The following is a 16,027-nucleotide window of genomic DNA, read 5'->3' on the forward strand; positions in this document are numbered from 1 at the left end:
AAGAAGACTAATGAAAATTGGCCTCAAACTGAAGCAATCCTACTTTGCAATAAAAACATTTGGGATTATTTAAAGGAAAGTTGACCAAAATTAACTCTTCAAATCATCTATTTTCTATCAGGGATAACTTATCATTTAAAATCAACCTTGGGTAATCAACCACTGCTTCTGCCTTTCTATAATCGTCCTGTTTAAAGTTAGAACTAAGACCATGTCTTTACAAGAGCATGTCTTCATTTTCTGAATCTAAATGATTTCCAGGTCATCTGGCAAAGTGTAATCGGGAATGTTATTCTGCATCCACATAGTATATAGGATTTAAAATGAATATTGTGCATAGTAAAAATAAAACAAACAGACAAAACCCCTGAAGCACTGAGTGGAGATGTTGCCACATTATCCATGCACATCACCTGCAGCTCACATTCAGCAACCACACAGTGAGGAAGGGAAGAGTTATGGAATCCCAAACTAGTTGCCCCTTCCACCATCCTCTTCATCTTTATGTAAATATATTTGGGTGTGTGTGTGTGTGTATGATTTAGGATATTAATCCTAAATTAATAAATACTAATCCTAAATGAATAAATCCTAAGTATTAAAATCACTTATGTAAGTAAAATGATTTTTTAAAATTTGGATAGTTATTTTTTAAATTTAAAAAGTATCATAACTGAGACCACTGAACAATCCTTGTTCTTCAGTTTTTTAACATAAAATGTGCTTATCATTTCAGAGATTTCTGCCTATTTTGGATCTGGCTCATCTGTGACTTACAATTTTCAAGAAAATTACTCCTTAAGTAAGAATTCCAGCTCCCACGCGGCTTCGTTTCATGGTGACACCAGGCTGAGCAGGGAAACGATCAAGTTTAGCTTCCGCACAACACGGACGCCAAGCCTGCTGCTCTATCTGAGTTCCTTTTATAAAGAGTACCTTTCCGTTATCATCGCCAAAAATGGTGAGTGCTGTTCAGATGAGAGAAAATAGCATCAGAGCATTAGATCGGCAATAATGTGGATGCTTCTCGTGTTCTTGCTTCTCAGACACAAACAGGAAAAAAAGTGAGCCTGCTTGGTGTATTCAGTATTGTTTTTCAGTGCTGTAGGGCAAATGTAATCTAAAAGGATTATTTAAAATACTTAAAATGCCTTTATAGCCTTATAGTTTTGGTAATTTAACATATTCTGTGTGAATTTTTAATTTCTGTAGATAAAATATTTATTATAATTTATTATTGCTAGAAAATCTTTACTGTTCCATGTGATTATCAGTACCAATTTTCTGGTTCATTTTGAAATAAAATGCCTGTTTGTACATAACAAATATTTCCTTCAAATCAAAGTAGAGAAGTTTTGACAGAATGTTAGCTAATTAGCATTATGTATAAGAAAATGTCCATAAAATAATCTCTTGGTTCTGATTTTCGGCAATAAAGTAGTCATGGGTACATCAGTGCAGGATAATGGTGTGTGGTTTAGGATGTGTGTGCTACAGACACCCACTTACTGTTGTTCTCGTCCCTTTATCTGGGTTAGAGATAAAAAATTTTATGAATAAATTGTCTGGGTGAGGAAAACAAAGGAACATACAAGCATGCAGATGTATCATTTCAACTAAATCAAATATGGCCCAAGGGCACTGAACACCAAATTAGAAAAAATATTGTTCAATAAGTATATTCCTCCTCACAATATATATTTTGAGCTTGAAGTTTATCTACATATATTTGTTAAACTGAAAGATATCCTGTGAAGTAGATTTACTGCCATCTTTGCAGGCAATTAAATGAGTAGTAGTAACTCTAACAGTAAGTTTGGCTTAAAACTATTCATCTCACCCTAATTTCATTCCAAACTCTATAACCATTACCACTTGAAAAATATTCCTTATCTTTAGTAAAACTGTATTTGATAATAATAATTCCATTCATCAGTTGCATTTCAGGAATGGTAGGCATATTTTTTGAAAGATGAATTACAGAAAAGTTACTGCAATATTCCACAGTAGTTTGGCATTTCATAATATATTAAACCTTATTATTTTAAGTCAGAGGCTAGTACAAAGATTTGCATGTGCTTAATTACATATTTGACAAAGTAAATATTTGCAAGAAAGAGCCTGCTTATTTGCAGCATGTTTGCTCTTAATTTTGGGGAAATAGTGCAATTTCACATGGAAACTGACTTCTAGGAATTATGATGAAAGTGTACAGTCAAATGAACTGTTGTGAATTCTTCCTGAGGAATTAGTAAGTAACAAAAAAGGACTCTGAGTTTTTTTTAAGGCATTTTAAAAAATATAATTTTAACTAAACTATAACTTTTCCCCTCTACTTTAGGAAGTTTGCAGATCAGGTACAAGCTAAATAGATATCAAGAACCTGATGTTGTTAACTTTGATTTCAAAAACATGGCCGATGGGCAACTTCACCACGTAAAGATTAACAGAGAAGAAGCAGTGGTCTTTGTGGAGGTAATAGAGAAAATACAACAGAAGCGTGGTTACAATTAAGCTCCCCAGCCTGACGGACTTGCAGCAGAAATTGGATAATGGATAGATTAAATAAAATCATTCTTCCAGTGCCACCCTTACACAAATCATAGACCGTCATATGTTTTCAGTTTTTTTAGCAATAGGATTCGGTTTAAGAGATTAATCGTATTTAATACTTAAAATTGCCAAACTTTCCTATTTGTTTTACTTTACTCTTTTAGTTTAGCATAATCTACTATTGGCAGAACTGTTGCTACTCTCATGAAACCGGTTTACTTCAGATGGTTGTACATGCAGCCATATTTCTTGCACAGAAATTAATGATCACAATTTCAGAATGAATTTTAAAATGATGTGAATTATAGCAGAGAAAGTTGAATTATTCACTCTACCAGCTTTTGAAGAAAAGCACATATGTTTCAGCCCTCTAGATACAGGAAAATTTCTTAGCTGAATGACTCAAGTAAAAATACCCAGCTAAGTAAAAATATCAAGATGAAGATAACTTGTATCTTTTTGTTGGTTTTCTCCATTTGAATTTCTTATACAGTGGAGAAAAATAAAGTGATATAAGGGGATAGAAGGTAGGGTGCACTGGTATCTGAGGGTAGCATAGAAGTAGTTTAGAAAATAATATTCACCTGTATAAATGACTGACTTTAAACTTAGTTTTTCTAATCTTTGGGGCCATATTAACAATTGCCTATTTTATCATTTTCTTTTGTCTTCCTTTGCTTCCTGTCCTCTTCTCAATGGCAACATCCATGTGGACATTTGCATCTCATGTAACAATTTTGTAGATTGATGAGAGTGTGAGGAGGCAAGTCCACCTGACATCAGGTACAGAACTCAGTGCAGTCAGATCCCTTGTACTGGGCAGGATTATAGGTAAGTAAAAGGAATGGCCTTTTGCCTAATCATGATGCATAAACATGGACCAGAAGAGTCATGTTCCAGATATGCGCACACACACACACACACACACACACACAAATTCATCATGCCAAAAGGAGCTGCTTGCCTTATTTCAGTTGTGAAGTGAATGATAATCAAGGCAGAAACTGTATTTTCTCAGGGGTGTGTGTAATTGTGAGCTGGGGCATTTTGTAAGATGAGCAAGCTTCCTCCTTGAATAGTAACGCCATGCTGGTGTCTGCCCTATGTCAGTCCAGCATAATGAAACATGGTCTCACTCTCACACTTCAAAAATATTGAATAATAAAGGTATAAATAACACACCGTATATCAATCAGCTGCCAAACGTATAAACCATCATCTAATGACAGCACTAGGATTAGGTCAGAAGAATATGGAGGAGAAAGCAATTGCCATTCTGCTGGTTAGTGAATATGCTTCAGGTTGTGGCCTGGATCCTGTCTGCTTTGTTGAAGGCAGTGGCCAGCCACTCCTGCCGACTTATAATATAACCCAGTGTCTGTCTAAATGCCTTATAATTCTTATTTCTATCCACCAGTCACCTGTGATAATAACATGGAAATAGAAACATACTCTTGCCATTTTAGCATCAAAACGTGTGCTTTTTAAAATACTTGCCAACAAAGACTAAACGGAAAGAGGGGCAATACATTTTAAAAGAGATTTTTTTTTTAGATATAACTGTGAGGTTGGAGGACTTCGTGTAGTCTGATTTTCATTCCTAGTTTGATATTTCACATTAATCTGGAATATTTTGTCCAAGATAGTAAATGAAATATTTTATTTTTTGACCTTTTCAATTACTTGTACCTTGATATATCTTTTCTTACATTCCCTGTACATAATGTTAGAATCTTGAGAATGCTTGATTAAACCTGTGGGTGAATGATCAGATATTGGCTTTGAGAAGGTTAATACTAAAGTTTACAAATATTTATAGTCTTTCTAGCATTGTGACAGGCGCCAATGTTGTATGCTCTTATTCTCCAAATAAAGGAAATATGAATTGAATTGTTCTTCTAGTGTGCTAGATGGACATGAAATATATTGTAAAGTACTACTTAGATATCTGGAAGCTTAACTGGAAAATCCCAAGTGAGTTTAATAGCATAAATCACATAAATTCAACTACAGTAATAAAAAAGATCAAATAATTATAATAAATCTCAATTTCAAGAGTTCCTCAGTCTAGCAGGGTATGAGTTGAGGCATTTTACAAAAAAATGTAAAATTAAAAAGATTAAAAATTCTAACAACTATGCATAATGTTGATAAAATCATATTTTTGAAGAAACAGCATCTTCAAACTTAATGCGGGATTTGCTGATGAAAATATTTTGTGTGAATAGAAATATGTTAAATATATTATAAAACAATTGGGAAACTGACCTGCATTCTATGAGGAAGATTGTATTAATCAAACAGTAGACTAATAACATTCATTATATAGATACTTGTTTCCCTTTTTATAATGAATATTGCAGATTAGTAAGGAATTAAAGATGTTAATGTTTTTACTCAAGAATAGTGTATTATTGAAACTCATATCACTCATGCTGAAAAATAAGATTAAAGTCCAAGTTCCGCAGTGAACTTTAGAGTCTGAATCAATTAATTCTCCTAAGAATATAGGTATGAATTAATTGATATCCTAAGGTGTGAATCTTGACCAAAGACTTAACATTGCATGTAAATCATGTGTAATTCAAAGGAGACTAATAATTTATGGTCATATGGTGTGGTATATGTATGCATTTATAACAAAATGTTATGTAGTATATTACTACATTTTAATATGCTATGTTCATTTTTGGTAAAAATAGATGCTAAAATGGAGCTATTCGTTTTCCAGAGAGTTGCTCCATCTTGAAGTTTCTATGTTAGTCGCAGTCCTCCAAGAAGCCATTGTCAAGACAAAATTAACCATGTGAGGGTTTTATCAAGGGGACACTTGTGAAAGAGAACGTGAGGAGAGAGCTTGTCAGACTGCATGCAAGCCTCCTTCCAGTGGGGAGAGAGGGAGGGAAAGTTAGAATCGCCCTGGACTTCAGCTTGGTGGGGGAGCCGAGTCTGTCGGCCGCCAGGGGAGTCTCGGGTCTCCAGAAGGTGGGTGTGCCTTGGAGTCCCCGCTGCGGTCAGCTCTTGCCTGGGAACAGCCGTGGGAAGCAAGGCCCTGGCCCAAGCATGAGGATGAGTGTCAGAGCCGGCACCTGGGGCCCTCGGTCGGTTCCTCTCACCCAGTTGGAGGTCTGCGAGGCACATTCTCATGGCCTCGTGCTAACCAACTATGGTTTTCACTTTTATAAGCCCATTTGGTTCCCTTATTCATTTAGCACATACGCTGGGATCACCTGTTGTGAACACAGAGAATGCCAGTCAGCAAGGCAGACGTTGCATCTGCCCTCACAGAATTTATGGTTAGTGGGAGAACAGATAATCATAATACACAATGTTCCAGTATATCTAATTGAGTGTAGTATACCCTATATTGCTTGGGATAAAATAGCTCCAAATTATCCTCCAAAGTAAAGAAGTTAAAATACCGTGGAACTCCCCTGGCGGCCCAGCGATTAGGACGAGGTCTTGCACTGCCATGGCCCTGGGTTCAGTCTCTGTCAGGGAACTGAGATCTTGAAAGCTGCATGGTGCAGCCAAGAAAAATAGTAAAATACTTATATCATTTTACAATATCTGAGTATTTCTTTTAAGGGAGCAGAAAATAAACATTAACCAATTTTTTTAGAGTTGTCATTTGCCTACATTTTCAACCAAAGACTCAAGGATATGACCATCCACTGCCATTTCAGATGGACCCCAGAAATAAAGGACATTCTTCCCCTGTTTTTCATACTCATTCCTTACACTTAGGAAGAATCATGGGAATAATTTTGGATTATTGTCACTGTTAATCAATATTACTAGCAGATGTTGAGAGGAGGGTAAATTTTAGAAATCATATCAATCTGTACTGTGATGACTTGAAAACCATCTCTAACTCCCTACTACACTTGAAATATTTGAGGACTCAGTAACTTTGGCAGTGATTGTCATTAGTAGTTGGGAGCTAGGTTGGGAAGATCAAGCTCTTTGCCAAAGCAGCTCAATTCAGACACTCCTATGTTCAATAAAGTACATTACATTTGCTTTTCATATTCAGAATTCACTATAAGGTGAAGCTCTGGATTTTGTGTCTGGATACTTTAATATGTTAGGATAGATTTATGATTTATTTGAGTAAAAGCTGGATGATTATTTGCACTCATCCTGAGCAGTAACTTTTGTATATTGGAGGTGATTGATGACCATTAAAGATCATTTCTCTCTTCTGAGGCCACAGAGCCAGGAAGTGCTCTTGGATCACTGTGGTGGGATTTAGGCCAGATGTAAATAAAGTCTGTAGTCAGCCAGGAATGGACATCCACTTACCCTGATGAAGAGCTTTGAGAACGATCTCAATGTGTCAGGAATCCTTTATGTAAAACCCACTTCAGAGCCCAGAGGTGAGGAAAATATGTGAGCCAAGTAAGCTAAGGGCACTGCAATTGTGTAAATATATTGTGAAACATCTCTTAAGATAATGGAGGGTTTATTTTAAAAGAGAAGTACCATTTGGAGCAAAAAAATAGAGTCTACTTTAAAATCACTTTTTTGTATTCATCAGGTTGATTTTTGAATATTTTGATAATTAAAACATAAACCATTCTCAGTACTTGGCATGACTTCATCCTTAGCATGGCTCTAGTCATTTCCAGACACAGCTATATCATTTTGAAATTGGCCATACCTAGAAACTTAAAAACAGCCTTTCTCCTCATCGTGATACATGAGCATTGATCAAAAGTGTCATATTCTAAAAGCAGAGAACACTCATGAGGTTGAAATGTTTAATCTGATTTTAATTGTAGAGCAAATGATAAGGTAGACACTGGGATTTTGTCAGAAGCACATATAATCACAAGTACGTGCTCCAGGTGGGGTGGGCAAGTGTATGCCATTGACAAGGATTTGGCTGTTAAACATCATAAAACAGAGATCTACTTACACTTCAATAGAGAGCAAATGATAGAAGCCAAAACCCCAAATCCCAAATTATGTATCAGCTGCCAAAACCTAGAAGCCCTCAGACAGTGATAAAACTCAAATAATTTCTAAAATAAAAAGGAGAAAGCAATTGTTTTATTTCTCTAGTTTACTGATGTGCTAGAAAATGTACCTGCACCAGGAATAAGTAAAGAATAAAACCACGATCAGGGCCTCACAGTACTGTGTGAGTGAATTTGTTACAGACCAGGCATTGACGGATGAGAGAGGGAGAGGATGCAATTGACTGGAGTCTGGATACAGGACCCTCGGGGTGGAGAGAGGGCACAGCCACAGCAGAGACATGGGTCTGGCCAGCCATGTCTGGCTCTGTCAGAGCAAGGCCAGCGAAATGTGAATTCTGCTCGTGTTGTCTGTTAAGTATAGCCAAGGGCTGGAGATGGTTTCCATGTCATCAGAGTAAGATATTGCTTCCTCTAAATCATCCTCCTTGCTTGGGAGCTGCTAGTAATGCTTGTTAATGATGATTGGAGCTAAAAATCGTTCCTACAGTCCACTCCCATTTGTAGAGATGAGGACAGAGAAAACACTTCCTCCATTTCTGTTCTTCCTTCTGAAGAGGCAGACAGTCATGTCATTTCTTTGTTAAGTGTGTTCAAAAGGTATTAACTACTGAGGCCAAAGTGAATGATTCCTCAATCAGCTCCTTTAAGAGACCTACTTAACCAAAGATTACATAAAAAGACATCTCTCCACGATGTAATTAATCAAAGGAAATATGCAGGTATAAAGGTGTTTGGCTAATTCATTAAGCATTTATTGGGTCACAATTCCACTACATGGAAAAAAAAAATCTCTGTTAAGATCGTTACATACTCTTGAAATTGCATAAAAGCCTCTCATAGCATAATGTGCCCACATTATGAATAATAACATAATTTAACCTGTTGCAAAATGATTGAAAATTACTGTTCAGAGGCTGAGTGATGTTTACAGCAACGACTTATGACTTTTGTATGTGAGAAATGTCATGGTGCAAGAACACTGACAGCAGAAACCGGTTGGTACATCTTGGTGGGAAGAGGCAGGTTGCGTCAGATAAACTGGGTCCATCTTCCTCGAAAAATTAAGAGGCTGCATCACATTGGTTTTGGTTATCCAAACTCGTTAACTTCAGTTATGAGTTCTTTTTTGTTTGTTTACAGATTTATTTGTTATGTTAGGAGAGTTTTCTTAGTCTGAAGATGTTTTCACTCATCGCGAGCAGTAGCTTTGGTATATTTAAAGACAGTGAGAGTAGGGATCATTTATCTCTTGTGAGACTGCAGAGCCAGGAAGTAACTCAGGTTTCTGCAGTGGAGACCTGGGCCAGAGGTAAATAAAGTGTGTGGTCAGGGGGAAGAGGATGTCTACTGCACCTCCTCAGAAGAGCTCAGGAACAGACCTCAGTCACAGGGATATTTTATGTCAAACCTGCTTCAAAGCCCAGGGGTACATAAGAAGGTTTAATTCAGTTACTTAAGGACACTGTGATTTTGTAAAAGTCCAGTCAAATGACACTTCCAATGCGAGTGGTCGTGCTGAAAGCAAAAGAGAAGCTCAGGTTACCCTGAGATGCCTCACTATAAATAGGTTTTACATTCATCAGTTCTCAAGGTTGTGTCTCAGAGAAGTAGGCTTGGTTGGCATATAAATACCTTTTATGAAAAGCTGACATTATCTGTACTGTATTTGCTGTCTGCTTTGCCATTTTCCTTTTCGGCTAACTTTTGTCATTGTTACATCCTAGTTGTACTTGCCTATGATGGTAAAAATGTCCCGCTGGGTTTTAGCACTGCTCCTCTGAGTCACTGCACCATTTTCTGGCAAGCTCTCTGTATTTTTATGGATTAAAGGCCTTGAGATCCTTTCTTAAGATGGCCCCGTTTCCATAGGTATGGTCAAACTACTTAGGTTTGTTTTGAGGTTTTTTTGTTTTGCTTTGTTGTTACTGTTGTTTTGAGAGCCACAAGAAGTTTCATGAAGCACTTCTGGTTTTAATTGTTCTTCATTTATTTCATATCCTTTTCAGAAACAGTTTCCTCTCTCTGGGTAATAAACAGAAAAGTGCTTCAAACAAATTTTAACTCCTTGGTACTCTATTTTTTTTTTTAGAACTTTTGGGAGAAGATTTCTTTACAGAAGCAGAATTCATTCCCTTGGTTGGAAGATAAAGTTGAGGCTAATTTTTTAACAGGCAGGATCACCCTCAAAATCTGGGTTGCTTAGGGATTTTTATAACCAGAAACAATCTAAATGTAATTGTCTTATCAGGATTTCAATGAAGTAAAGAGATATTTGTTTTCAATTCCTCCACCTGTCCTGCTCTAACACTTAGATGTTGTTGATATTTCTGGAGTCAGATAAAAGGAAAGATGGATATTTTTGCTCATTGGCTGTATTAGCCCTGTTCTCAGTGCAGCTTTCAGCTAGGCGTTGCTTTTAAGCAACTTAATATAACTGCTAATTTCATTTGGACTCAATTCTGGGAAGATGGCTGCAAAATCTCATAGTTTCTTTCTCTCCAACTTCTAATTCCAAGTTGTTTTAGTCTCCTGAAACAAGGGTGTTGATGATCCAGCCCAACTGGTGGGGTTGCCTAGAGGCTGCCCATGAGACTGTGTTCTGAGACTTCCTGCTTCTGGTTGGAAGGGATCCTGGGGCCCAGCCTACAGAAGCCTTAGGGGAGACCCTGAATTGTGTGGATCCTGAGAAATTCTTGGCTTGTAGAGATCCCTGGACCCCGTGGGGAAAGGGCAGCATTGGAAACTCAGGGCTTCTGTCTTCCTGCTTTGACTGAAATGTGAGAACTTCCTCAATCCTGAAATTTGGGCCAAGTTTTCTGTATCCTGAAGTTGAGTGGGTGTTTGGCAGGTTTTTTCACTGACAAGGATGGCTGATACACTGTCTACCTTCTCTGGGTGTCAACCACCTGAAGAAACAGTGATGGAGAATCAACCAGCAGATGAAAAAAACAACCCTGTATACAACCCTGGATTCACCAGCGGTCAGAAGGGGAAGAAACCAGAACAACCAGAAGTAAGCTATCCAAGGAGACAGACCCATCCTGAGGGAAATCTAGCAAGAGCAATGTGAGGAAATTCTAGCCAAGCAAAAAAAGACCTTGAGGAACTAAAAGTATGATTTTTCCCAGACTTAAAAAAAAAGTTATCTTTATGGATATTTGAAATCGTCCCCTGGAGACACATGAATGAAGCACTGTTGTTGTTATTCAGCGGCTCAGTCATGTCTGATTCTTTGCGACCCCATGGATTGTGGCGCACCAGGCTCATCTGTCCTCCACTATCTCCCGGAGTTTACGCAAATTCACATCTATTGAGTCAACGATGCTATCTAACCATCTCACCTCTGCCACCTGCTTCTCTTTTGGCCTTCAATCTTTCCTAGCAACAGGGTCTTCCCATCAGGTGGTCAAAGTACTGGAACTTCAGCTTCAGCATCAGTCCTTCCAACAAATAAAGGGTTGATTTCCTTTAGGATTGACTGGTTTGATCTCTTTGCAATCCAGGGGACTCTCAAGAGTCTTCTCCAGCACCACAATTCAAAAGTATCAGTTCTTTGGTGCTCATCCTCTTTATGATCCAACTTTCACATCCATACGTGACTACTGGAAAAACCACAGCTTTGACTCTATGGACCTCTGTCAAGAAAGTTGTCTCTGCTTTTTAATATGCTGTCTAGATTTGTCATAGCTTTCCCTCCAAGGAGAAAGCGTCTTTTAATTTTATGGCTACAGTCATCATCTGTAGTGATTTTGGAGCCTAAGAAAGTAAAATCTGTAACTATTCCACTTTTGCCCCATTTTGTTTGCCATGAAGTGATGGAACTGGATGCCATGATCTTAGTGTTTTGACTGTTGAGTTTTAATCCAGATTTTTCACTCTCCTCTTTCACCTTCATCAAGAGGCTGTTAAGTTCCTCTTTGCTTTTTGTCATTAGAGTGGTATCATCTGCCTATCTGAGGTTATTGATATTTCTCCCGGCAATCTTAATTCCAGCTTGGGATTCATCCAGCCCCGCATTTTACCTGACATACTCTGCATCAGTTCAGTTCAGTTCAGTCGCTCAGTCGTGCCCAACTCTTTGTGACCCCATGAATCGCAGCATGCCAGACCTCCCTGTCCATCACAAATACCCGGAGTTTACTCAAACTCATGCCCATAGAGTCTGTGATGCCATCCAGCCATCTCATCCTCTGTCGTCCCCTTCTCCCCCTGCCCCCAAACCCTCCCAGCATCACGGTGTTTTCAAATGAGTCAACTCTTCGCATGAGGTGGCCAAAGTATTGGAGTTGCAGCTTCAGCATCAGTCCTTCCAATGAACACCCAGGACTTATCTCCTTCAGGATGGACTGGTTGGATCTCCTTGCAGGCCAAGGGACTCTCAAGAGTCTTCTCCAACACCACAGTTCAAAAGCATCAATTTTTCGGTGCTCAGCTTTCTTCACAGTCCAACTCTCACATCCATACCTGACCACTGGAAAAACCATAGCCTTGACCAGACGGACCTTTGTTGGCATGGTAATGTCTCTGCTTTTTAATATGCTATCTAGGTTGGTCATAACTTTCCTTCCAAAGAGTAAGCATCTTTTAATTTCATGGGTGCAGTCACCATCTGCAGTGATTTTGGAGCCCCCCCAAAAATAAAGTCTGACACTGTTTCCACTGTTTCCCCATCTATTTCCCATGAGGTGATGGAACCAGATCCCATGATCTTAGTTTTCTGAATGTTGAGCTTTAAGTCAACTTTTTCTCTCTCCTCTTTCACTTTCATCAAGAGGCTTTTTAGTTCCTCTTCACTCTCTGCCATAAGGGTGGTGTCATCTGCATATCTGAGGTTATTGATATTTCTCCCAGCAATCTTGATTCCAGCTTGTGCTTCTTCCAGCCCAGCGTTTCTCATGATGTACTCTGCATATATGTTAAATAAGCAGGGTGACAATATACAGCCTTGACATACTACTTTTCCTATTTGGAACCAGTCTGTTGTTCCATGTCCAGTTCTAACTGTTGCTTCCTGACCTGCATACAGGTTTCTCAAGAGGCAGGTCAGGTGGTTTGGTATTCACATCTCTTTCAGAATTTTCCACAGTTTATTGTGATCCACACTGTCGAAGGCTTTGGCCTAGTCAATAAAGCAGAAATAGATGTTTTTCTGGAACTCTCTTGCTGTTTTGATGATCCAGCAGATGTTGGCAATTTGATCTCTGGTTCCTCTGCCTTTTCTAAAACCAGCTTGAACATCTGGAAGTTCTCAGTTCACATATTGCTGAAGCCTGGCTTGGAGAATTTTGAGCATTACTTTACTAGCATGTGAGATGAGTGCAATTGTGTGGTAGTTTGAGCATTCTTTGGCATTGCCTTTCTTAGGGATTGGAATGAAAACTGACCTTTTCCAGTCCTGTGGCCACTGTTGAGTTTTCCAAATTTGCTGGCATATTGAGTGCAGCACTTTCACAGCATCATCATTTAGGGTTTGAAATAGCTCAACTGGAATTCCATCACCTCCACTAGCTTTGTTCGTAGTGATGCTTTCTAAGGCCCACTTGACTTCACATTCCAGGATGTCTGGCTCTAATTGAGTGATCACACCATCATGGTTGTCTGGATCATGAAGATCTTTTTTGTACAGTTCTTCTGTGTATTCTTGCCACCTCTTCTTAATATCTTCCGCTTCTGTTAGGTACAACCATTTCTGTCCTTTATTGAGCCCATTTTTGCATGAAATGTTCCCTTTGTATCTCTAATTTTCTTGAAGAGATCTCTAGTCTCTTTTCCTCTATTTCTTTGCGTTGATTGCTGAGGAAGGCTTTCTTATCTCTCCTGGCTATTTGGAACTCTGCATTCAAATGGGAATATGTTTCCTTTTCTCCTTTGCTGTCAGCTTCTCTTTGTTTCACAGCTATCTGTAAGGCCTCCTCAGACAGCCATTTTGCCTTTTTGCATTTCTTTTCATTGGGGATGGTCTTGATCCCTGTCTCCTGTACAATGTCATGAACCTCCGTCCATAGTTCTTCAGGCTCTCTGTCTATCAGATCTAGTCCTTTAAATCAATTCCTCACTTCCACTGTATAGTCATAAGGGATTTGATTTAGGTCATACCTGAATGGTCTAGTGGTTATCCCTACTTTCTTCAGTTTAAATCTGAATTTGGCAATAAGGAGTTCATGATCTGAGCCACAGTCAGCTCCCGGTTTTGTTTTTGCTGACTGTATAGAGCTTCTCCATCTTTGGCTGCAAAGAATATAATCAATCTGATTTCGGTGTTGACCCTCTGGTGATGTCCATGTGTAGAGTCTTGTCTTGTGTTGTTGAAAGAGGGTGTTTGCTATGACCAGTGTGTTCTCTTGGCAAAACTCTGTTAGCTTTTGCGCTGCTTCATTCTATATTCCAAGGCCAAATTTGCCTGTTAATCCAGGTGTTTCTTGACTTCCTACTTTCGCATTCCAGTCCCCTATAATGAAAAGGACATCTTTTTTTGGGTGTTAGTTATAAAAGTTCTTTAGGTCTTCATAGAACCGTTCAGCTTCTTCAGCGTTATTGGTTGGGGCATAGGCTTGGATTACCATGATATTGAATGGTTTGCCTTGGAAATGAACAGAGATCATTCTGTTGTTTTTGAAATTGCATCCAAATACTGCATTTCGGACTCTTTTGTTGACTATGATGGCTACTCCATTTCTTCTAAGGGATTCCTGTTCACAGTAGTAGATATAATGGTCATTGAGTTAAATTCACCCATTCCTATCCATTTTAGTTCACTGATTCCTAGAATGTCGACATTCAGTCTTGCCATCTCCTGTTTGACCACTTCCAATTTGCCTTGATTCATGGACCTAACATTCCAGGTTTCTATGCAATATTGCTCTTTACAGCATCAGATCTTGCTTCTATCACCAGTCCCATCCACTGGTGGGTATTGTTTTTGCTTTGGCTCCATCCCTTCATTGTTTCTGGAATTATTTCTCCACTGATCTCCAGTAGCATATTGGGCACCTAGCAACCTGGGGAGTTCCTCTTTCAGTATCCTATCATTTTGCCTTCTCATACTGTTCATGGGGTTCTCAAGGCAAGAATACTAAAGTGGTTTGCCATTCCCTTCTCCAGTGGACTTCCCTGATGGTCCAGTGGCTAAGACTCCATGCTCCCAATGCAGGGGGTCCAGGTTCGATCCCCAGTCAGGAAAGCTGCAACTGAGTTCACATGTTGCAACTAAGTCACAGCACAGCCAAATAACACTCTGCATAGAAGTTAAATAAACAGGGTGACAGTATACACCCTTGTTGATTCTTTTCCCAATTTTGAACCAGCCCATTGTTCCATGTCCGGTTCTAACTATTGCTCCTTGTGTGAGTGAAGCCATGGACCCACACAAAAACAAGTCCTAAAAGAAATCAGGAGGGAAATTAAAGGCAGTTAATATTCATGCAGAGGAGGGTCAGCATGAATACTTGGCAGTCCAGAAGTATACAAGGGGTGAAACTGAACCAGTGGTTGTACACTCAACATATGGAATTTTCCAAGCTACAGATTAAAAGGGCGCACCATGTTCTATGCATAACTGAGAAGCGGAGATATACAACAGGAGCAATCAGATTAAAAAAATCCCTAAATCACAGGGAATCTTGCAAAATGTAAGAAAGAAGAGCCAGAAGACACTGGAGTAATATGTACAGATGACTAAGAAAATAGGGCTGTGCAGAGTCATCCTTAAAACAGACACACAGAAAAATCACCTAATCCATCAAGATAAATTTCTGTTCCATATCCACTCCATCACACTTTCTAATTTACTTCTTCATAGCATTATCAGTCTTCAAAATTCTCACCCATTCCTGTTTCATGTTTATTGTCTCCCCTGCTAGAATGTAAGATGCTCGAACAGCAGGGAATGTGTTTCCTGTACATTTAGCTCTTAAAACAAATATTGATTGGCCACTTGAAGTTTTGGAGCTTAAAGCTTTTTTAATACAATATTTTATAAGAGGTAGATATTTTCAGTCTAAAGGTATAGGATTTTTAAAAGTTGCCTCATATCAAGTTTTTACCAGAGAAGTGAATCTTATTTATTTACTTTTTGTTGTTGTTCTTATTCAAAGCGTAAGTTTTTTTTTTTTTAAGGTCTATAGACATGTTATTCAAGATTTTAACCCTGGAGAAGAAATATGAGAAGCACTGTTCTGATTATGTTGCTATTAAAGTATATTCCTCTTTATTTCTTGTTAGAGTTTAAAAACAAAAAGCAAAACTCTAAAGCAAGAATGCTCTCTTTTTCTAAAAATATGTATGTTTGAATGTATTTCCATCCATTCAAATGGGTGGCTGCTGTGTGGTGGGACTGAGTTGGTTCTTTGGTTTATACACAACGGTGATGAAGCAGATTGCCTCTCAGGGCTCCTTGTGTGGGGAGGCAGGATAGCCTGGTGGTAAAAACACGGCCTCCAGAGCCGGAACGCCTCAGTCTGAATACTGCATCCCCCAGCACAACAGGAACG

The 16,027-nt window shown here is 38.7% G+C and overlaps 1 protein-coding gene across 1 annotated transcript in view; it reads left to right on the forward strand.

The window, feature by feature from the left end:
• CNTNAP4 (contactin associated protein family member 4) overlaps nucleotides 1-16,027 on the forward strand; it is a 268,262-nt gene that overhangs the window by 241,337 nt on the left and 10,898 nt on the right. The window contains exons 19-21 of the mRNA XM_043898095.1: nucleotides 737-961; nucleotides 2,342-2,475; nucleotides 3,297-3,384. Of these exons, the coding sequence (XP_043754030.1) occupies nucleotides 737-961; nucleotides 2,342-2,475; nucleotides 3,297-3,384 (447 nt within the window). The remainder of the gene's footprint in view (nucleotides 1-736; nucleotides 962-2,341; nucleotides 2,476-3,296; nucleotides 3,385-16,027) is intronic.

The sequence above is a fragment of the Cervus elaphus genome, chromosome 4 (assembly GCF_910594005.1).
Source record: "Cervus elaphus chromosome 4, mCerEla1.1, whole genome shotgun sequence".
Lineage (NCBI taxonomy): Eukaryota > Metazoa > Chordata > Mammalia > Artiodactyla > Cervidae > Cervus > Cervus elaphus.